General features: G+C 35.9%; 2 protein-coding genes across 2 annotated transcripts; both read left to right on the top strand.

Annotated features, from left to right (window-relative positions):
- Window positions 1–97: 97 nt before the first annotated feature.
- On the top strand, window positions 98–1311 carry LOC114272315 (6-phosphogluconate dehydrogenase, decarboxylating 3, chloroplastic). Its single transcript, XM_028213985.2, has one exon. It carries the CDS (start codon window positions 184–186, stop codon window positions 1309–1311), a length of 1128 nt encoding a protein of 375 aa, XP_028069786.2. The 5' UTR covers window positions 98–183.
- An 8686-nt stretch (window positions 1312–9997) lies between these two features.
- Window positions 9998–21626, top strand: LOC114272338 (ABC transporter C family member 10). The gene is given in 13 exon segments (XM_082896286.1): window positions 9998–10616; window positions 14060–15519; window positions 15679–15999; window positions 16070–16156; window positions 16282–16866; window positions 16956–17120; window positions 18069–18363; window positions 18526–18740; window positions 18826–19131; window positions 19741–19804; window positions 19880–19923; window positions 20807–21005; window positions 21323–21626. Coding segments are annotated over 13 exon segments (4479 nt in total). The 5' UTR covers window positions 9998–10012; the 3' UTR covers window positions 21457–21626.
- The last annotated feature ends 1066 nt before the right edge of the window (window positions 21627–22692 follow it).

Genomic DNA, 22692 nt, shown 5'->3' with positions numbered 1-22692 from the left:
TCACGCTACACTCTCTCCTCGAGGAGTCCATCACTCCCCACCTGTATTAACCCCCCTACCTACCTAACCTATACACACACACACATATATTATATAAAAAAACATTTTTAATTCCAACTCTCCAATCTCCATTTCCACACTCCCCTTCTCTCTCTCTCTCTCAAACCTACCTAGTCTCTCTCTATGGAAGCAGCATCCCCATCTCTCTCCCGCATAGGCCTGGCCGTAATGGGCCAAAACCTAGCTCTGAACATCGCCGACAAAGGGTTCCCAATCTCCGTCTACAACCGCACCACCTCCAAAGTGGACGAAACCCTGGATCGCGCCCACCACGAAAGCGACCTCCCTCTCACCGGCCACTACACCCCTCGTGACTTCGTCCTATCTCTCCAAAAGCCCCGTTCCATCATCATCCTCGTCAAGGCCGGCTCTCCCGTCGACCAAACCATCTCTGCCCTCTCCTCCCACATGGACCCCGGCGACTCCATCATCGATGGCGGCAACGAATGGTACCAAAACACCGAACGCCGCATCCGCCAAGTCTCCGATCAAGGCCTACTCTATCTCGGCATGGGCGTCTCTGGAGGCGAAGAGGGTGCTCGATATGGTCCTTCTTTGATGCCTGGTGGCTCCTACCAAGCGTATCTCAATATTGAAGATATTGTGAGGAAAGTTGCCGCTCAAGTTGAGGATGGTCCTTGTGTGACCTATATTGGGGAAGGAGGGTCTGGGAATTTCATGAAGATGATTCATAATGGAATTGAGTATGGTGATATGCAGTTGATTTCGGAGGCTTATGACGTGTTGAAGAGTGTTGGGGGTTTGTCGAATGATGAATTGGGAGAGATTTTTAGGGAGTGGAATAGAGGGGAGCTTGAGAGTTTTTTGATTGAAATTACTGCTGATACATTCATGGTGAAGGATGAGTATGGAGATGGGGAATTGGTGGATAAGATTTTGGATAAGACTGGGATGAAGGGGACCGGGAAATGGACTGTCCAGCAGGCCGCGGAGCTTTCAGTAGCTGCTCCCACGATTGCAGCCTCGTTGGATTGTCGGTATTTGAGCGGGTTGAAGGAAGAGCGAGAGGTGGCCGCAGAGGTGTTGAGGGAAGCGGGTTTGAAGGAGGAGGTTGGGGCAGTGAGGAGTGGGATTGATAAGAAGAGGTTGATTGATGATGTGAGGCAGGCTTTGTATGCTTCCAAGATTTGTAGCTATGCTCAAGGGATGAACTTGTTGAGAGCAAAGAGTGTAATTCACCAGCATGTTTTGGGATGCTTGATTTATCAAGAGTATCAAGAAAAAATATGATATAATACTCTAATAATTTTTCACCAAAGATTGGGGAAAATATGTTTTGCAAGTGGCAAACGGATGTGGTGTACCATTTCATTCATTTATTGTTTGAAAAAAATATTTTATGTAATGGATATGTTATATGGCAGAATTAATGTGATTTACTTTTTCATTTATTAACTGTCATGTGATAAAAATGAAAATGAAATTGAAAATTAAAAAGCCACTTTGTGTTCAGCCCAGAGTATTGAGTTACATTAAAATTTGGGTAAATTACACAAATCTCCATTGAGATTTAGCGAAAGTAAAATAATTTTATAGTTTTGACATAATTACATTAATATTCTTTTTAGTAAGGGTAAATAAAGAGATTGAAACTAACGCAAATTGTGTGAAAACAAAAATATAAATAAAGTAAATTGTACATTTCAATATGAAAGAGATGACAGGGTCATTTTTTAATCTATATGATTAACGAATTATTAATAAAAACAAAAGTTAAGTATTATTTGAATTAAAAAACTTTAAGAGAATTCAATATAATTACATCAAATTTATAAGACTTATTGTATTTTTTTCTAAATTTTAGAAAAAATTAGGCTCAATTCGGTAAGTTGCTATTTTGTCAAAAAGTAAAAAAAAAAAATTCAATTCAATTCATACAAAAAAATTCAAAGATCCGTTCTCATTCATACTATTTACATATTTTTTTCATAAAAGAATAATTCTATGTACCCCAACTTAACTACCCTGAATTTACCGTGAAAGAAATTGTGTGGTTAGGATTGAATTTGTATAGTGTGGGTTTATGTGTATAATAAATTCAAACTGCAAGATGATAGTTCTAAATAATTTTTCGATAGTTAAGTTTAAATTTATAATATTATATTTCGTAAAAAGTCAAAAAAATACTTCAAAACATATTAATTTAATTTTCACTTAAAATTTATTTATTTATTTTTAAATTCTATATAAATTCATAAATGTCTAAAACTTTGACTCCACATTGGTTGATCATGTGAAGAATACTAGGGTACTCATCTCAAGGGGCAAAAAGGCATATTCCTAGGGCAATATTTTACTTTTTTTTTCACCACTTTTTCCCCTAAAAAAAAAATTATGCCACAGAGTGGACGCTTATAATTATATAAAGAAAGAAAGAAAAAGTTTGATTTTCTTTGGCATGATTTTGTTTTTTGTACATCGGAAATAATTGGCATGATTGATACAATAATAGTACTGCTACAAAGAAAGTCTGTTCCATCAGCCAGCTCAAAATGTTAAATTCCAAAAAGTTCTACAACTTTATAAATATTTATATATATTTTTACACAATATTTTATACTAATAATTGTTGACTTGTTTTTAACATTTTGATTTGCCAGATATGGATAGCGGCCAATTAAGAAGAAAAAAAAGCAAGTTAACCACTTCACCATTAGGAAGAAGAAGACAAAAATGAAAAATAAAACTAAAAAGGTGGGAGCCAATAAATCATGAGTTCAAAGTACTAGGTAGGAGCCAAGTTAACAACTTTGAGATTGGGGTTTTTTTTTTTTTTTTTTTTTTTTTTTTTTTTTTTTCAGTAGTTTTTGTTAGAAAAATTTGGTTTAATTTTTGTTTATAGTTTAGATGACAGAAAAAAATTTACAAAAATTAAATAAATTGATTATCTTAAAGCTCGGAAATGGTGGTTTTAATTTCTATTGTTTGATTATCACATTTTGAATACCAAATAGACTCGTTAAGAGAGAGTATTGTTATACACACCTTATTAAATGATACATAATTTATGTACTTATGTACTTACATTTTCAATTAATATGGTTGAGTTGTAACCAAAAATGTTACGAAAGTCTAAAAATTAAGACTATTTTGATTGATAATTAAACATTATAAACTCATACAATCAAAATTAATTTGGTTAATAAACAAAAAGATCGCAATGTTTGATTAGAATTAATTTGATACATAACTAACAAAATTTCATAATTATATTTCATATCTTATTCAAAAGTTTAAACTATCAAAAGTTGTCATATATTTTGTCATTTTGATTAAATTAAGAAAAACATTTTAAAAGTCTTATCTTCTTTATTTATTTATTTAAATTCATAACACATTTCACGTGACAAATATCACGTGACATTATTTATATGGTATTTTCGATAAATAAAAATTCACAAAATAGATGTTGTTGTTTATGAATCAAAATATTTTATTTAAAACCAGATAATAACTACTCTTTTGTAGAACAACGGTTAAGACGTGGTGTCGCTCCACAAGGACTAATCGAGTTGCGTTGATTAAAAAATAATCATTAAAGTAATTTAACGAGTTTGATTTTGAAAACAATAAAACTAAAACTAATTAAGATAATAAAACATAAAAGAAATAAAATAAAATAAGAAATTTCTCAGGTTTCGAATCAACCACTAACCTTGTATTAGTTTTCAAAAATCATTAATTTGGATAATATGATGTATCTTGATCAGAAATATATTATTAAGAGGATTTGAATATTAAAATCCAAAAACATGAATCATTTTCAGTTAATGCCGATTGCTACCACTAAACTACACTAAGTTACGATTGATGTACGATCCATCTTACTAAGTATGACTCGTCTAATAATTTTAATACATAACAATAAAAATAATTGTTTATATAATACATTCAAATCAAATTAAAAACAAAAATACTAAGTACAATAAAACCTCTAATTATAGATACACAACTCTAACATATGAAAAAGACTCTGATTTTTATCAGTCTCTGCTACTCTTGGCTAGAACTCTCTCCTGAGCTCTGCTCTCCTCTCTCTTTAGAGCATCTCCAACCTCCTCTATAACTTTATATTTGAAGGATTTGCTTCTCTAACATATCCTTTAAATCCATCTCTATTTGGAAAGAGGATAGGTTGATCCTCTATATTTGAAGGGATGATGAAAAATAGAGGATCCTCCCTCTAAAACATTATTTATTCTATATTTTTTTATCATATTACAAATAACTTTTAATATGTAAATTTAATTTTTATAAAATTAGCATCATTAAAAAGGGTGAAATTATACCTTTAAAATGAGTATAATATTAAATATATTTTACAAAAATTTCAAAATTAAATATTTGTTAATGAACAAAAATTATTTACTTTTTAATGTTAAAAAAAATACCCAACAAGTTAAAAAAAAAAATGTTGATAACACCCATTTGAAAAAAAAAAATAAAAATTTGTGATTAGAATTTAAATAAATAGTGACATATTCTATATTTATTTTTTGAATAAAAAAATTAATTTTTATCCTCTTGATAAGAGGGCTAGGTTGAAGATACTCTTATAAATGAGTTGGACCTGCAAAAGAAAGAACGTAAATAAATAAATAAAATATATAATATAATATATAGAGATTGGGGTGGTTAAAATATATAATATAATATTTAGAGATTGGGGTGGTTGGGCATTAAAGACTGTCTTTTTCATTAATTTTCTTTACTTAATTAATTATTATTATTATAATAATAATAATAATATAATATAATATAATATATATGTAATTCTGTTGGATTTCGCCGCCCGTAAATCTTATTTATTTACTTTATTATATTTATTAAAGAAAATTGATGATAAATTTAATTTCAAAATCGCGTGAGGCATTAAGTTTATTAGATAATTATTTTTGATGAGAAGTATATGTTTTGTCAAATATTGTGGTGAAAAATCTTTGTTGTTTCTAAGGACATTTTATTTCTAGATTTATTCTTTTATGTTGATTTTTTGTAACTTATTTGTTCAAATTGTTCAAAAAAATTATCTATTGAAATTTTTATCTGTTGAAATTATCTATTCAAAATTTCATTCTGTTGAAATCGTTCAAAAATCTATCTATCTATTGAAATTATCTTTCTTTTTTTTCCTTATCTGTTCAACAAAGCTGTCACAATCTTTAATTTTTTTATTTGCTGAAACAATGATTTATACAAATTTTTCTCTTTCTATCTATCTATTGCATATCACCGAGCTTATTAAACCTATCTATGTTAAATAATTATATGTTAAACTTATTTGTGTGAAATTCTTATTAGAGATAAAAAAAATTGAACATATCGATCATCCATTTTAACCGTCCCTCTCTCCCTCTCTCCTCATCTATTCAACACAAGAACAAAAAAAGAAGAAGATAAACCACAAATGTTTGACAAATATTTCTTATTTTCCATATTTGACAAATATTTTTTTTCATATATTTTCATGGCAAATTGAGATAATCCACAAACTCAATATCAATTTTGTATTTCACGTTTTTCTTCTTAATTCTTTTAAGGGTATTAGGATTTTTTTTAATGCTAAATTACGTTTTTTGTTTCTTATTTTCCCGTATATTATTCTATACCCAATACTAATTTTATATTATTATATATTATAGATTTGTCGTTTAAATTTTATAGTGATTCTATGTATAAAATTCTATTTCATTTCCTATATTATTCTATATAATCACAACTCATAAGAGGAAAAACTTGTACAACAATGTTACTTTCGAGGAACCTTTAAAGTTTGGATTTATTGCTTGAGTTATTTTTTTAATTGTTGAATAGTAGTTCTTTTATATTTTGACATCATATTACAGATGATTAATCATTTCACATACTGAGATTTATCTATTGTTTGGATGTTTTTGTTATTTTTTCTTGGGATTTTTGGTGAAATCCCTCTTTTGGGCCTTTTTATTAGGGTAAAGAATGACCCAATCAATTTTCTTTCAAAAAGTCCCTAAGTAGGAAATGCCTACCTTAATAAGGACATTTTATAATTTCTATTTTTTTTTATCACAATATTGTCCTTTTATGTATACGTATCATACATTTGAAATATTTGAAATCTGAGCTGAAGATCTCGCAGGAACGAAATCAGGAACGAAATCGATGAAAATGATCTCCAAATCTAAAGATCTCGCAGCCAAAGATCTTTCACTTGGTAAACAATAGACGATCTCGTCGCCGACGATCAACACTCTCAATTAAACGAGAGTTTCATTGAGATTTGCGATTGTTGATCGAGTTTTAGAAGTTTTTCTTCTCAATTAGATATGTTGATTTGTTGATTAATTTGTTTTGTTTTGTTTTGTTTTTGTTTGTTTTTTTTTTTTTGGATTTATTTTTGTTGTATTTTGATCTAATTTCATTTGACAGAACCAGAGTAAAATTTTACTCTAGTTCTATTGCTCTGTTTTTTGTTTTAGATAATGAAAGTAAAATTTTACTCTGGTTCTATTGCTTTATTTTTTGTTTGAGAGAATTAGAGTAAAATTTTACTCTGGTGTTGGAATGATAGTAAAATTTTGCTGTCAAGAGGTGGTCATTGCCAAACACTTCAGCCGCCACAAACACTGCCTCCGTTTTTTTACTTTTTTGCAGAGTAACATTTTACTTTTAAATTCAGAGTCTAACATTTTACTCGTTTTTCAAAATAAAATTTTACTTTTATACAGAGTAAAATTTTACTTTTAGCTTTAGAGTGTAACATTTTACTCTTATTCAAATTAAAATTTTATTTTTATATAGAGTAAAATTTTACTTTTAAATTCAGGGTGTAACATTTTACTCTTAGATTCAGAGTGTAACATTTTATTCTTATTTCAGAGTAAAATTTTACTTTTACATTCATGTCTCAAATTGTGTTGGTGACACATTGTATGAGTTGTCAATCTTTGGCAAACCTAATAGTAAAAATTAATTCTAAAATATAGTACAATGTTATATTAAACCACAGTAAAATTTTATCAACACAAATTGACTTTTGGACTTGTGGTGACAGTAAAATTTTACTTTGATTGATAGTAAATTTTTACTGTTAATTGTTTCATATTTCCCCACTTATATGGAAGGACATTTCAGTCAATTCATGACATTTTTTTAATTGAAGGGCTTTTAGAGTCATTGTTTAATTCAGTGGGCTTCACACAAAATAGGCCCAACGGGAGGGGCTTTTCACCAAAAATCCTTTTTTTCTTTTCAGCTTTAGATGTTATGTGATTTTTTCTCACTTGTCATTGTTGATTTTTTTTTTATTTAGTTGACATTTTATTTTAATTAAGAGTGTTTATTTTACAATATTATAATTTAATATATATATATATATATATATACATATAAAATCATTATATGATAATCTAACCACAACATATTTATATTTATTTTTTTAATAAGTTTTATATAATTTCAATTTCTATCTATTTTTATTTTCCAAATGAATATAAAAGAAAATTAAATAGTTAGTGTACGGGGAGGAAATATTTGTTGCTCTTCGCACTCCTCGTATCCAAGCTTTGCTTCTTCCTGAATAACCTAAAAACACAAAGACGATGAGCTACCCGGCGGTGTGCTGCCGGAAAAACCCTCCGATGATCAAATTAGCACACTTAGAGAAAGAGAGAGAGAGAGGAGACAAAGAGGTAAGTAGCTCTGGTGAACAGATGTTCCAGACTTGTGCATGGATACGCAACATCGTTTATATAGTTTTTGCGAGCTCCTCTATGTCTGTCCTCCTCCTGACACGTGGATATATTCCCTTCTTATCTTCATTCACGCATAAGAGCAAATACTACCAAACATCGAATGTCAATACCATCCAACGATATTGACGCGTACGGATGGCAGAATATCCATCCAGCAATCAAATTACGCCACATAGCACACCCCACCGAGCTACAACAAGCACGGTACCACAATCCTCCTTCAGGGCCGCGCTATGTGCTCAGTCTCATCAAACAAACCCATTCGCGGGCCTAACCGAGCTCTGTAATCCACGGCGAGCTTCTGCTCGGTCAAATCTGACGTGGAGACGAACTCCGTCCTCCGGAAATGCACATCCTCCGACCGAGCTAGCGTTTCGTCTTGCCGTTGACTTGACCGAGTTATGACTTCGGTCGTACACGTGTCCTACGTCAGACCATGCTCAAACCCCAGTGCAACATGCGACCTCATTTCGTTCGAGTAAAAACCTTGGCTCAGGCTCACACCAGCTCGACCATTTCTTATTTTAAATCTCCCTCTTAGTTAGAATTACTTTCAATTTTATGTTATTAATTTTTCTTCTAATTTAACAATTATTTTTAATATCAAAATAAGTATTTATCTGACTATTTTATAATATAATATATATCATACAAAATTATTATATGATAATTACACTTTTATAATACGCTAGAACTGAAATTATCAAAATATACAAATAATTTAACTAAAATTAATATATATATATATATATATATATATATGTGTGTGTGTGTGTATATATAAGTATTCAAGTAACAATTTTATAAAACGATAATGTTCAATATTATCAAAATAAATAATTAAAATCATACTTTAATTTTAATTTTAATTTAATTATTCTTTTATAAGTACCATCAAATATTTTTTGAAAAAAAAATAATACTTGTATTGCTCGGGTCAACTGCTAGTTTATATAATATTATGGATATAATAAAATATATTATAAATTGTATTAAAATATAATAAATTCAACAATTTATGTACAAATACTTAAAATGTATAAAAATACATAATATTATATAAAATCATAAAATAATACAAATAAATTAACTAATAAAATATATATTAACGGGCCAAATGTGTTACATTTACGCCTCGATGAATTCCACCTGTAGAATTTTATGTTATAATATTGATTGCAAGAATCAGATTCAAAACTAGTGAATAAATTACCCTTAACATGTACCTAAGCTTCTTTGCTATAACATTATATATTCATAATCACCATCTGTAGAAACTCAACAGTCAGAGATGGGTAATCATTATTATTGTTTTTTTTTACTATCTAAGCAAATAAATTGAGAGTGTCTGGTTCTTTTGTTGAGATAGTTTTTTTTGGTGGTAAACCTGGTTCTCAGCAAGATGACACTAAGATCCTCCTCTAAATCTCTGTGAAGTGTCTGAATATTTGCTCTGTTTCCATCACATAGATATCATAGTATTTGTATTCATATTCTCTGTTCAATGATTTCGGGACTTTGATTTCTGCTGTTTTTCGCTCAAAGTGAAAGGTACTGCTTAAGGAGGTTTGTTTTTCATGTTTTATTTATTTATTTATAATGTTTTCATATTCTATGTCTCTCTGCTTGGTTTCCACAAGCTTTGGAAGTTAAATTCCAAAATAGATTCAGATTTCATGGTTTAAATTTTCAATTTTCCTGGAAAATCTGTTCCCAAGAGGGAAATTCTTTTTATCTTTCTCAGATATAACACTGATCAAAACATTTTATGATGGTGATAGTACTGAAAACACAGTGTTTTCTTAAGCAAGGTGTTTACAGTAACTTCTAAAAACAAATTTCTGAGTGTGGGAATGCAACTGAATGATCAAGAGCAGTGGGTTTGTAACAATGAAAAGTTTGAAAATGCAAACTATTTCCATATCACCTTTTGTGCCAAAATAGTTTTTGAAAAGCTAAAAAACAACTTTTTGGTGGTTCCTAAAAATTGGGTTGTTTTTTAGTAAAACAGTTTGCCAACAAGTTTAGGGTTTCTGCAGCTCTCAACCCACATGTACCTCATACATTGAATACTGGTTATGCTTTGCTTTAACAATCAACACTTAATTTTTCATCTTCAATCACCAAATGTCTGATCTATAGGACTCTCTTATCCATTGTTTCAGATTTGCAGCATCTTAAAGACAAGAAAATACGGAATGGAAGAAGGTCCATGGACCATTTTCTGTGGAAATTCCGCATGTTCACACGAACACAACTGCGCATCAGGCTTTGCTGCAATTTTCAATCCACATTCATGCCCCAACCATGTTTTGGTCATTGCTTTTGATATCATTGTCTTTCTCATCTGTTTGTTTACTGTCATCTACAAATCAAACTCAAAAAAGGTCGTAGCCTCGCCCCATTCCCTTCACTGTTTGCCAATTTCCTCGGCCATTTTCAATGGCGGGTTAGGCTTGGCTTACTTGGGTTTCGGGGTTTGGACAATTCAAGAGAAATTGAGGTCAGAACATAGCTTAATACCTCTTCATCAATGGCTAGTGGTGTTGTTTCAGGGCTTTACATGGTTGTTGCTGAGTCTAATTGTGAGCCTCAATACACAACAGAGTCGACATATCGTAACAGTAAAGCTTTGTTCTGTACTTGCCTTGTTGTTTTCAGTGTTTCTATGCATTCCATCTGTTTGGGAAGTCGTTGAGGAGAGAGTAGCATCGGTTAAGGGTGTGCTAGATATCACGACCTTTCCCGTAGCAATTCTAATGATCTTTTGTGCTTTTCGAGCACAAACAAATGAAGGAATTGAGCCCAACACCAAGTTTGATTCACTCTGTTAATGTAAATTGTAAATGTAAATTGTACTCCACCTACCACCTCCACTTCACCTAACACACTCAACTCTACCTACCACCTCCACTTCACCCCCTACCAGCACCACCACAATCTGCTACCTTCTCTTCTATATATAGGAGTTGTAATCAATATACAGATAGACAACAATCTTGTAACAACAAATCAATCAATAATACAATATTTTCTAACATGGTATCAGAGCAGGTTTAGAACCTACTATTTTTCGTTTAACCGGCGGGCGGCAATCTCGCCTTGGCCGCCCGCCGGACCTCAACCTAGTCCACTCGAATTTTCTACACATACCTTGAAATTTCCCTCCTAGTTTCTTTCTCTGGTGCAGACATCTCTGTAAAAGTCGGTGTGTGCTACGGCCAGCTGGGGAACAACCTGCGGTCTCCGTCGAAATCCGTAGAACTCAGAGCCAAGCGAGTGAAGCTCTACGATGCAAACCCACAAATCCTGAAGGCCCTGAAAGGCACCGATCTCCAGGTCTCAATCATGGTCCCTAACCAGCTCCTCCCCAACATCTCCACTAACCAATCCTTAGCCGACGACTGGGTCCACACCAATGTCTTCTCTGTCTGTGTCATCAATGGCGGTGAGGGCAACAGTGGCTAGGTTTCCAATGGACCCAAACGCACTGGAGTCTTCGGGGCTGCCGTGGGGGGTGACAATAACGCCGTTCGCCGCCAAGGACGAGAGCGGAAACCCTCCCCTTTACAGATCGGACGGCCATCTTCTGCCGCGGTGTGAGTACTGCTGGGCCTACTACAACACCTACTGTGAGCAAGAACAGTGGGCTTGGACTTGCTCTCTCTGCGGCACTCTCAATGGCCTCTCTTCCCAGACTATCTCTTTGCCTCTTCTCTCTCTCTCTCTCACTTTGCACCCACTCTCTTTTGCTGGCCTCTCTTTTCCTTTCTTTTTATTTTATTATTCACTTCCACTATTTTCTTTTTTTTTTTTCTTTAAGTAAAAGCCAGTGTATGTCTCCCCACCTTCGTATCTTTTATCTGCAGCGCCCATGCTTTCCATTAAAATATATTCTCTGTTCCACCGCCTGAACATCCTCCCCCACAACAATATATTCTCTGTTCTCTTTTTCTATTTTATTTTATTTATTTATTTATTTTTATTCTTATTATTATTAAACAACACCAAAACCATTCCCATATACCAGCGCCCATAGTTTCCATTACTATATTATTCTTATTATTGTTATTATTCTTCAAAAAAAAAAAAAAAAAAAAAAAAAAAAAAAAAAAAAAAAAGCCGCAAGAAGATCTGCACACCAAACTCATTTTATTCATATCAGGGGATCAACCCCGATCACAATTTTACCACAAAAAAAAAAAAAAAAAAAAAAAAAAAAAAAAAAACCAAAAGCTTTGTTTTCTTTTCTGCAGCGGCCACACATCGACCTCACTTCTTCCCTACTCTGCCGCCGGCCTTTTCTTCTTGCCTCCGTCCTGGACGGCTCTTGACGGTGTTGCCTCCGTGTTTACCACTCCACTGGGCATGATCAGTACTCCCTGCTCCTCCACTGCAGCATATGGCGGCCCTCCAAATCGGAACATCACGGTGGCCTTCCGCTTCAGCTCCTTGTTTTCTGCCCTTAGCACGCTTATCTCTGCTCGCGCATCCTTATACATGCGTTGGAGCAGAGCCAGCTGGGAGTTTAAATGCTGCACCTCATTTGTCCTACTCTGCAGCCGGTTCGACAAGTTTGTGACCGCCGTCATGCTTTCCACACATGCCTTCAGCGTATACTGATTGGCCTCCACATCCGTCTGCACCGCCATTTTTTGCTCCACAGACCGCATCGGAAAGTTCAGCGGAGCAAACCCAGCGGTGTTTGGTTGAGGTTCACTGGCCACCGCACCAGTTCTCTCTCCTGTGGACTCGTTGAGGTCGGGAAAGAGGGTAAGCAGCCCACGGGAAGACGAGGCCATTTTCTGGGCAACAGAGTGTTACAGAATATCTCTCACAAACAGAGTGTTACAGACTATCTCTCTCAGCAAAACGACCTCTCTTTCTCAGCAAAATGAAGAATTTTTCAGAGGTTTCTCTCAATTTTTCTGTCTCAGTTTCTGCCTCCTCCGCTTCGGTTTATAACGACCATGACCCAGAGACAGCCACGCGCATCGCGCGCCTTTTGACACCGACAACCTTGCACGCCTTTTCATGGCACGCCTTTTGATGCATTCGGGCACGCCTTTTGATGGCACGCCTTTTGAGGGTGCGGGCACACCTTTTGAGGGCACGACTTTTGAGGGCTCGATATCTACATCCATGTATATTTTTTGGGCAGCCTATATACACACTCATACAGTGTCTTCTACACCGGTCAAGTTTATCAATCCCTTTGTTTCAACCTCAAATAGGTTTCTATCTTCACACCTATTTGAGTTTGAGGGGGGGTTATACCAGTATCATGTATAAGTCGCTCATGGCGCACTCCCTAAGTCGCCTCCTCGGTGCACCACCACAGCTTCTACAACGGTCCGACATGACCCCATAAACTGTCTTCTCCTCGGTGCACCACCACAGCTTCTACAACGGTCCGACATGACCCCATAAACTGTCTTCTCCAACGGTCCGACATGACCCCGTAAACTGTCTTCAACAACGGTCCGACATGACCCCGTAAACTGTCTGCTACATCGGTCCGACATGACCCCGTAAACTGTCCTGCTACAACGGTCCGACATGACCCCGTAAACTGTCCTGCTACATCGGTCCGACATGACCCCATAAACTGTCTTCTACATCGGTCTGACACGACCACACAGTGTCTGCTACAACGGTCCGACATGACCCCGTAAACTGTCTTCTACACCGGTCCGACATGACCTCGTAAACTGTCTTTTCCAACGGTCTGACATGACCCCGTAAACTGTCTTCTACACCGGTCCGACATGACCCCATAAACTGTCTTCTACATCGGTCTGACACGACCACACAGTGTCTGCTACAACGGTCCGACATGACCCCGTAAACTGTTTTCTACACCGGTCCGACATGACCCCGTAAACTGTCTGCTACAACGGTCCGACATGACCCCATAAACTGTCTGCTACATCGGTCTGACACGACCATACCGTGTCTCCTATCCTGTTTTATTTATCAGTTTATTTTTCTGTTTTGTGACTCTCTCCAAACTCAAGTTGGCTAGTGCCTATCCTCCTTGAGTTTGAGGGGGGCTGTTAATGTAAATTGTAAATGTAAATTGTACTCCACCTACCACCTCCACTTCACCTAACACACTCAACTCTACCTACCACCTCCACTTCACCCCCTACCAGCACCACCACAATCTGCTACCTTCTCTTCTATATATAGGAGTTGTAATCAATATACAGATAGACAACAATCTTGTAACAACAAATCAATCAATAATACAATATTTTCTAACACACTCTATGAACCTTTACAATCTAAAGAAGCTGATACGGATGGTGAAATCGACACAGATGAGTCAGATGACGATGTAACTCCTTTCGCCAAGGCTGGATTTTTAAGCAAAATGTCATTTTGGTGGTTGAATCCATTACTAAAGAAAGGCAAGGCGAAAGTTCTCGAGGACAAAGACATTCCAAAGCTACGTGAAGTTGATCGAGCAGAGACCTGTTACTTGACGTTTATGGAGGAGCTAAGGAAGCGAAAAGAGAAAGGAACGGCACAGAACCCTCCTTTTCTGTCGACCATCTTTTTCTGCCAGAGGAGAGCTCTTTTGATATCCGGGTTTTTTGCGTTGCTCAAAGTACTCACACTGTCTACAGGACCGGTGCTTTTGAAAGCTTTTATCGATGTTGCACAAGGCAAAGAAGCGTTTAAATATGAGGGATATGCGCTTACTTTGGGGCTTTTCCTCTCAAAATGCTTGGAATCAGTGTCGGAGAGACAATGGTACTTCCAAACTAGACTAATTGGGCTGCAAGTAAGATCTTTGCTATCTGCAGCAATCTATGAGAAGCAACTCCGACTTTCAAATGCTGCGAAGACCACTCACTCTCCGGGGGAGATAACAAATTATGTCACGGTTGATGCGTATAGAATAGGGGAATTTCCATACTGGTTTCATCAGATATGGACAACGAGCCTTCAGATATGCCTCGCGTTTATTATCATGTACTATTCTGTGGGGTTAGCAACTATTGCGGCGGTGGTAGTGATCATTGTGACTGTTTTTGGAAATTACCCGGTGGCCAAATTACAGCACGAACACCTGACAAAGCTCATGGCAGCACAAGACAAGAGGCTAAAGGCAATCACCGAGGCACTCGGAAACATGAAGGTTTTGAAGTTGTATGCTTGGGAGACGCATTTCAAGAGCGTTATAGCAAGGCTAAGGAATGATGAATCAAGCTATTTAGCGGCTGTTCTGTCACAAAGAGGGTACCATTTGGTTCTGTTTTGGTCGTCCCCAACCATAGTTTCAGCTATTACTTTCTGGACTTGTTACTTTCTTGGAATTCCTCTCAATGTTAGCAATGTTTTTACGTTTCTCGCAACGCTGCGAATCCTTCAGGAGCCCATCAGGTTGATCCCTGATATTGGGGCAGTGTTTATTGAAGGAAAAGTTTCGTTCACTCGAATAGTGAAATTTCTCGAGGCACCTGAGTTGCAGGATAGGAATATGAAGCAAAAGCACGATGCAAAGGGACACGAGAAATCTATATTTATCAATTCCTCTAGGATTTCATGGGATGCTAGTTCTTTAAAGCCTACTCTAACCGACATAAATTTGGCGGTTAAACCTGGTGAGAAGATAGCTATATGTGGAGAGGTTGGCTCGGGTAAATCAACCTTTATAGCGACAATTCTTGGAGAAATTTCAAACATCAATGGCATAGTAAGTTTTCATTTTCACTTCTTTCTTTTCTAAACCACAATGGCACACACAATGTCTTGTTCTCCACATCTATGGAAGTGCAAGAATGAAAAGTTTTTACTACAGACTCTAGACCAATATACTCTATTCAACCCGTGTCGTTTCTGCTTCATTTTCCAGGTTCAAGTACATGGAAAGATTGCCTATGTTGCTCAAACAGCATGGATCCAAACAGGAACCATACAAGAAAACATTCTCTTTGGGTCCAACATGGATTTCCATAGATACCAAGAAGTACTTGAAAAGTGTTCCCTAATAAAGGACCTCGAGATGCTTCCATTTGGCGATTGCACCATAATAGGAGAACGGGGCGTTAATCTCAGTGGTGGGCAGAAGCAACGCATTCAACTTGCACGTGCACTATATCAAGACGCAGATGTTTATCTCTTGGATGATCCATTCAGTGCTGTTGATGCACATACTGCAACCAGTTTATTTAATGTGATCATAATTCTCATCTCAATCTTTTTTATTTTTTATTTTTTTTGAAGCTAATATGGGTTATGTCCAGGAATATGTCATGGAAGCTCTAGCAGGGAAGACTGTCTTGCTTGTGACACACCAAGTCGACTTCCTACCAGCATTTGATACTATCTTGGTTAGGAATTTAAGTACTTTTGTGTTAATTTTCCTGTTGTCCTTAAATTTACATTACATGTTGGTTTTTGAATTCTTTTAGTAAAGCGGTTCACATATTTTGTTCATTATTGATTTTGTTGACAGTTAATGTCGGATGGAAAGATCGTGGAAGCAGCTACCTATGATCAGTTGCTAACTTCTAGTCAACAATTTCAAATCCTTGTCAACGCTCACAAAGACACTGCCGGTTCTGAGATGCAAACCGAGTACTCTTCTCAAAGGCCTAAAACCTCCAAAGAAGAAATCCAGAAAATTTATACCAAGGAACAGCTAAAAGAATCGTTAGGAGACCAGCTGGTTAAGAAAGAAGAAAGAGAAACAGGCGATGCCGGTTTCAAGCCTTACATACAGTATCTGAATAAGAGCAATGGCTTCTTGTACCTCTCTCTGGCTGTTATCATTCAGATTATCTACATAATTGGGCAATTTGTACAGAGTCTCTGGTTGGCTGCCGACGTACAAGACTATAGTGTCAGCAGATTGGAATTGATCTTAGTTTACACTTTGATTGGGTGTGGAATGTCGATCTTCTTGATCGTTAGATCTTGTTTTGTAGTTGTTTTAGGCCTTAAAACTTCAAAATCTATTTTTTCCAAGTTAATGACATCTCTTTTCCGAGCTCCAATGTCCTTCTACGATTCAACGCCATTGGGAAGAATTCTCAGCCGGGTAAGAATCTCTACTATGTAAAACAATGTATTTTATACTTTGACAAATTTATGAGATTTTGCCTCAAATTTTTATTTTTGGGGGTATAGGTATCGTCTGATCTGAATATGGTGGACCTTGAATTGGCATTCAAGTTCAGTGTGAGCATAGGGGCAACGATGAACACATATTTTAGCTTCTGCGTTTTGGCTATCATCACCTGGCCAATCTTGATTGTCATCATACCCATGGTTTATGTTACCATACTCTTACAGGTAATATATTCTGTTTTTTTATTTATTTTGCACGAATTTAAAATGAGAGGGATGAGAAAATTTAGAGATACAGAAAAAGTGCACATAACACAAGGGTGGTGTGCGCGTAAAACACCATACTATTTATGTTGGGATCTGGGATCCCGCCCAAAACCTTATAGAAATCATTGCAAGCAGAAAAACACACCCAACTTTGGTTTGGATATGAACATCACCAATTCCCACAATTTTTGAAAAACTGGAGTTACCCATTTTCACTGTACCAAAATCTCCAGCTTGGTACGTACTGAAGAACTCCTTCTGGGATTTGAAAAACTGGAGTTACCCATTTTCACTGTACCAAAATCTCCAGCTTGGTACGTACTGAAGAACTCCTTCTGGGATGTAGCGTGGTAGGAAGCTGCTGTATCTACCACCCACTCGGTGTCGTTGTCTGACATATGGAGGCATTCTTCTTCTTCAACAGAGAATAATGCAATATCCTCTGAGACAGAAACTGCAGTGGTCCCATCTTCGGTCTTTGGCTGTCTATTGCCTTGTTGTTGTTCTCCCTTCAAGGCATAGCAATACTTCTTTATGTGACCCTCCTGGCCACACAGAGAACACAATATTTACGTGGTTCGGCCCAATGCCTACATCCACGGACAGAAATGAGAATTTTCACTAAAATGGAGCAAAATACAAAATACAGAGGAGGAGATGAAACTCACTCAACTCACAGCTCTCACTCTCCAATTTCTGATATCTCTCATCCTCTCCCTCCCGTCTCTATTTATACACAAAAGGAGTAGGTGGGAGAGCCTTCATTCTTGACTTGGGTAGCCTCCATTCTTGACCTTTGCTATGGTTGGTGGCTGCCAAGCTTGACTTGGTTGGTTGCCTTCCCATGTTTTTCATGCATGTGGGTTGGAACAACAATTTATACGTTTTTTTAATCTTTTCATACAGAGATTCTACTTTGTTTCTGCAAAGGAGTTGATGTGAATCGTTGGCACAACTAAGTCTTCACTTGCAAGCCATCTTGGTGAATCCATTGCTGGAGTAGTGACTGTTAGAGCTTTTGGAGAGGAAGATCGATTCTTTTCAGAGAACTTGCGCCTTATTGATGCAAACGCGAGTGCATTCTTCCACAATTTTTCAGCAAATGAGTGGTTGATCCAACGCCTAGAAATCCTGTGTTCAATTGTCCTCTCCTGCTCTGCGCTTGCCTTGACTTTGTTCCCACTCGAAGCTTCTAAATCAGGTTTGTAATCATTATCACTAATACACTATCACTTGTCCAATTTTTTCTCTCATAATTTCATATGACAGCACAAAAAATTGTGCTGCCTAATATCAAACATTTCATCTAAATGATAGTGATCAATTGTATGATCATCCAATGAGCGTTTTTTTTGTCATCCAGGATATATTGGAATGGCTCTATCATATGGTCTTTCGCTGAACTTGTTCGTAGTTGCTTCTGTCCAAAGCCAGTGCATGATATCGAATTTGATTATTTCTGTAGAAAGGCTAGAACAGTACTTGCATATTCCTAGCGAAGCCCCTGAAATAATAGAAAGCAATCGACCTGCACTGACCTGGCCAGAAGTTGGTAAAGTGGAGATCTGTAATTTGAAGGTAAAAAAAAATTGGCAATATGGTAATCGATTTCATTGCTTTCTTTGTTTTACAATCTGAAACTTCATTAAATGATATTGAGCAGGTTAGGTATCGGCCTAATGCTCCTCTGGTGCTTCGAGGGGTCAGTTGCGTGTTCGAAGGAGGGCACAAAATTGGGATTGTTGGAAGAACCGGTAGTGGGAAGACGACTCTGATCAGTGCCTTGTTTCGCTTGGTGGAGCCTACGGAGGGAATGGTCATTATTGATGATCTAGATATCAGTACGATCGGGCTTCATGACCTTAGATCACACTTAGGGGTCATTCCACAAGATCCAACTCTCTTTTGTGGGTCTGTGAGATTCAATCTAGACCCGTTATCGGAACACACTGATCAGGAAATATGGGAGGTAAGGTTTCTAGACCTAACTTGAGCTAAAAGACCAAATTTTGATTGTTCTACTAACCAAACCAAATCAAACCAAACCAAGCCTTAAGTCCCATCAAATGGGGTCGGCTACATGAATCCTTCTTCTCCACGCAGCTCTACTAACAAAAAAAAAAAAAAAAAAGACATAAAACTACTATTCTAAGTGGTTATACATGTTCTTGAATTGTTATACTAATTAGCTGTGGATCAGAAATACTGATCACTAATCGCTATGCATAGCCTTCAAGGTGGAAGATAGTGGCAGTCTTTTGTTTTAAATTTTATTTTCTGATTTGAAGATAAGTTGTATCAAATCAAATTTCACTTTTTTTTAGGCATTAAACTTTCACTTCCATACATTCTTTTCATGATTTCAAGCATCTGTCTAACATATATAGACAAAAGAGGAAATAGTAAAGCATTCGTTATTTTCATTTTTGTTTTTTTTAACAAAACCAGTCTTCAATAATTCAAAATAACTTTTTGGTATTTCCAAAGGGTTGTTTTCAGAAAACATTTCTGAATTCAGTTTCTGGAAACAGTTTTCCAAACAAAATTACTGATTCTATTGTAAACCATGTTTTGGAAGGTTCTTGAAAAATGTCAGCTTCGAGAGGCAGTTCAAGAGAAAGCAGAGGGCTTGAACTCTTTAGGTAAAATTGAAGAGTTTGTAGGCATACAAATTGACCTGTCTTCTAAAAGTTGTTAACTAACAACATATTTTGCAGTTGTGCAAGACGGATCAAATTGGAGCATGAGACAGCGACAGTTTGTTAGGTTTTATTTCTTGGCAATCCCGTTTGACAAAACTCCTTTGAGTTGTAATTTTATTCGCATTTTTTATTTCAGTGAGACTTTGAGTGTTTAGATGCGAATCCAACTCGAATCAAGCCTTTCAGAGAAGTTTGTGTTGATAATGCTTTCAAGATTGCCACTTCGCTGATTATGACGGGGATCGACACTGGAATGTGTGATTTTACGCTCGAGCGGATACTCCTACGCTCGAGCGCATCTCAGTTTGTTCGCACGCAGTTTTTGGTCAGTCCGCTCGAGCGGGCTGTGTTGAGCTCGAGCGGAGATCGCGGGACAGATTCTATAAATTCGCGTGTTGGGTCAGATTTTAGGAGAACTGCTCCAGATCTTCTTTTTGGTTTCTAGGGTTTATATCTGGGGATACTTTGGGAGTTTTCTTTGATGTTTTTATTGAGTATTCAACTCATGATCTAAAGAGAGTACATCAAAGGTTTGTTTGTTATACACAAAAGAGAGAGTTATTCTTCAGTTGTGGATTCTGAAGAATTCGAGCCTGAAGCTGTGGTGGAATCCAGAGTGGCTCATCAGAAAGACAATTCCGTGGTGAAGATGGGGTTGGAAGAGGCACATAAAGGTTGGTTCAATTAGGCGTTGTGGATTCGCTAGGTAATTGAGAGTATACCTGTGTAATTCCTTTTATTCTTCTTAGTGGATTGTCTTGTGGCTGTTGCCCGTGGTTTTTTGATCACAGTTGGAGGTGTCCAATTGTGGTTTTTTCCACGTTAAATCGCTGTGTTTCTTTGTCTTGATTGTTTGATTGTTTGATTGGGATTGTTATACTCTGCTTAAAATTGATACATAATCACAAATCAACATCTAGGGGAATTCTAGATTTTTCACAGTTATTTTGTTTGGGACGAGCGTTACTGAAGAGAAGGAAGATACTGGTTCTTGATGAAGCCACTGCATCAATCGACAATGCAACCGACTCCATCATACAGAAAACCATTCGGACAGAATTTGCAGACTGCACTGTCATCACAGTAGCCCACAGAATTCCAACTGTGATGGACTGCACAATGGTGCTTGCTGTTAAAGACGGTGAGTCCTTGTAGAATTGCGTATAAAATGAATGAAAACACAATAAAAAAACAAGATCTCGGAATTTCTATTACTCGTAACTCAAAATGAATTTGACTGAAACTCTAAGTCGAGTAGTCAAATATTTTTTGAAAACAGTAAATTTTCACTTAAAATGTGTTTGGGGTTTTCAACCTGATCTGACAATCTTGAAAAATCTCTCAAATTACCGTTTGGCCACTAAACGGTCAAATTACTATATGAACTTGCAATCTAACTGCAATGCATCATATATCCTTGTGTGCACAATGAAAATTCTGCATTGTTTACATTTGCAGGGCAATTGGTGGAGTATGATGAGCCGATGAAGCTCATGAGTAAAGAGGGTTCGCTGTTTGGGCAGCTGGTTAAGGAATACTGGTCTCATTCTGGAAACGCTAATGGTGTGGACTCAGAGGATTTGAAGCAATAGCTTAGTAGTTGTAAGAATAACTAATAAGGTGTTAATGGTATTGTGTAATGTGTTTTTGGGATGTCGTTGCTATTTCTTTGAAATAAACACTACATCTGTTGTGCGCCAGATATGTATCACAATTTGAGTAACGTTTTTGAATTTCAATTACTACACCTATTAGAACTTAATTTTTTTTAGAATTATGTGTTGGAGATGTTCTGAGAAATTAAAATTCAAGACCCGAAAACTTACAAAACTGTGTAATATTGGCACTTCCACAGTACCTAGTAAGTAGTAACTTATGATTCATGAAATGAGGTGAGTAACCATTAAGTTGCCAACTGTTCCAAAAATTTAAGCAGTTGGGAAATGAATTCAGCTAACAAGGACAGTGTGAAGTCATGACGAGCATTTTTTATATTTTAGAGTCACAACAGAGTAAATAGTTCAAAACAAACACTTCAAATATGATCATATTTTGAATTGCGATAGGAGCATCTTTAATGTTATTAAATGTCAAATTTAGAATGTTATTACTAAATTTGGGCTATACTACAGTACATAAATGCTACAATTTTGTAACCTTGCGCTATTGCTTGCATAATTTTTTAGCATAATCATCATCTCACCTTTTCAAATATGGTTGGATCTCTATAAATTACATTTACTTGTTGATAGCAATGCCAAAATTTGATAATTTATTAAAATTTGTATTAAATTTGAAACAATATAAAAATTTGGCACTACTTCAATGACAATTCCATTGGAGCGCCCAACATTTCACAATTTTTTTCCCATCAAATTTGTTCAACAATTTAGATAAAAGCTTGATTTGGTAGAACTTATCCCAATTTTTCATCAAATTATCCAAAAAAACCTCCTCTAACCAATTCAAGTGAAAAAAATACTGATGTTCAATATTTTGAGGGTGTTTGGTGGAGCTTTTTTAAGCCAACTTATGACTTCTGGCTTTTAAAAAGTTATTTTGGACTGTTTGGTTAAACTTATTTCAAACAGCTTCTGATTCTAACAATTTATTTTAAGTCAAAAAAGCTGATTCTGAGAAGCTACTCACCCATTGCTTCTGATTATCAACTTCTGCTGTGGACATGTTAATTCACGGTTATACTCTTACATTTTTTTATTTTTTATTTTTTTAAAAATAGAAAAAGACTCAAATGGACTATTAAATATTATTATTATTTTTTATGAAAAATGTAGACAAATAGTGAATAATAAAAAATAAAAATTAAT

The sequence above is a fragment of the Camellia sinensis genome, chromosome 11 (assembly GCF_055761805.1).
Source record: "Camellia sinensis isolate YWXY chromosome 11, ASM5576180v1, whole genome shotgun sequence".
Taxonomy (NCBI): Eukaryota; Viridiplantae; Streptophyta; class Magnoliopsida; order Ericales; family Theaceae; genus Camellia; species Camellia sinensis.
Note: the sequence above shows the minus strand (reverse complement) of the source record. Positions and strands in the feature narration are given on the sequence as shown.

Coding starts and splice junctions, on each gene's coding strand:
- LOC114272315 (XM_028213985.2), top strand. CDS start 184: ATGGAAGCAGCATCCCCATCTCTCTCCCGCATAGGCCTGGCCGTAATG.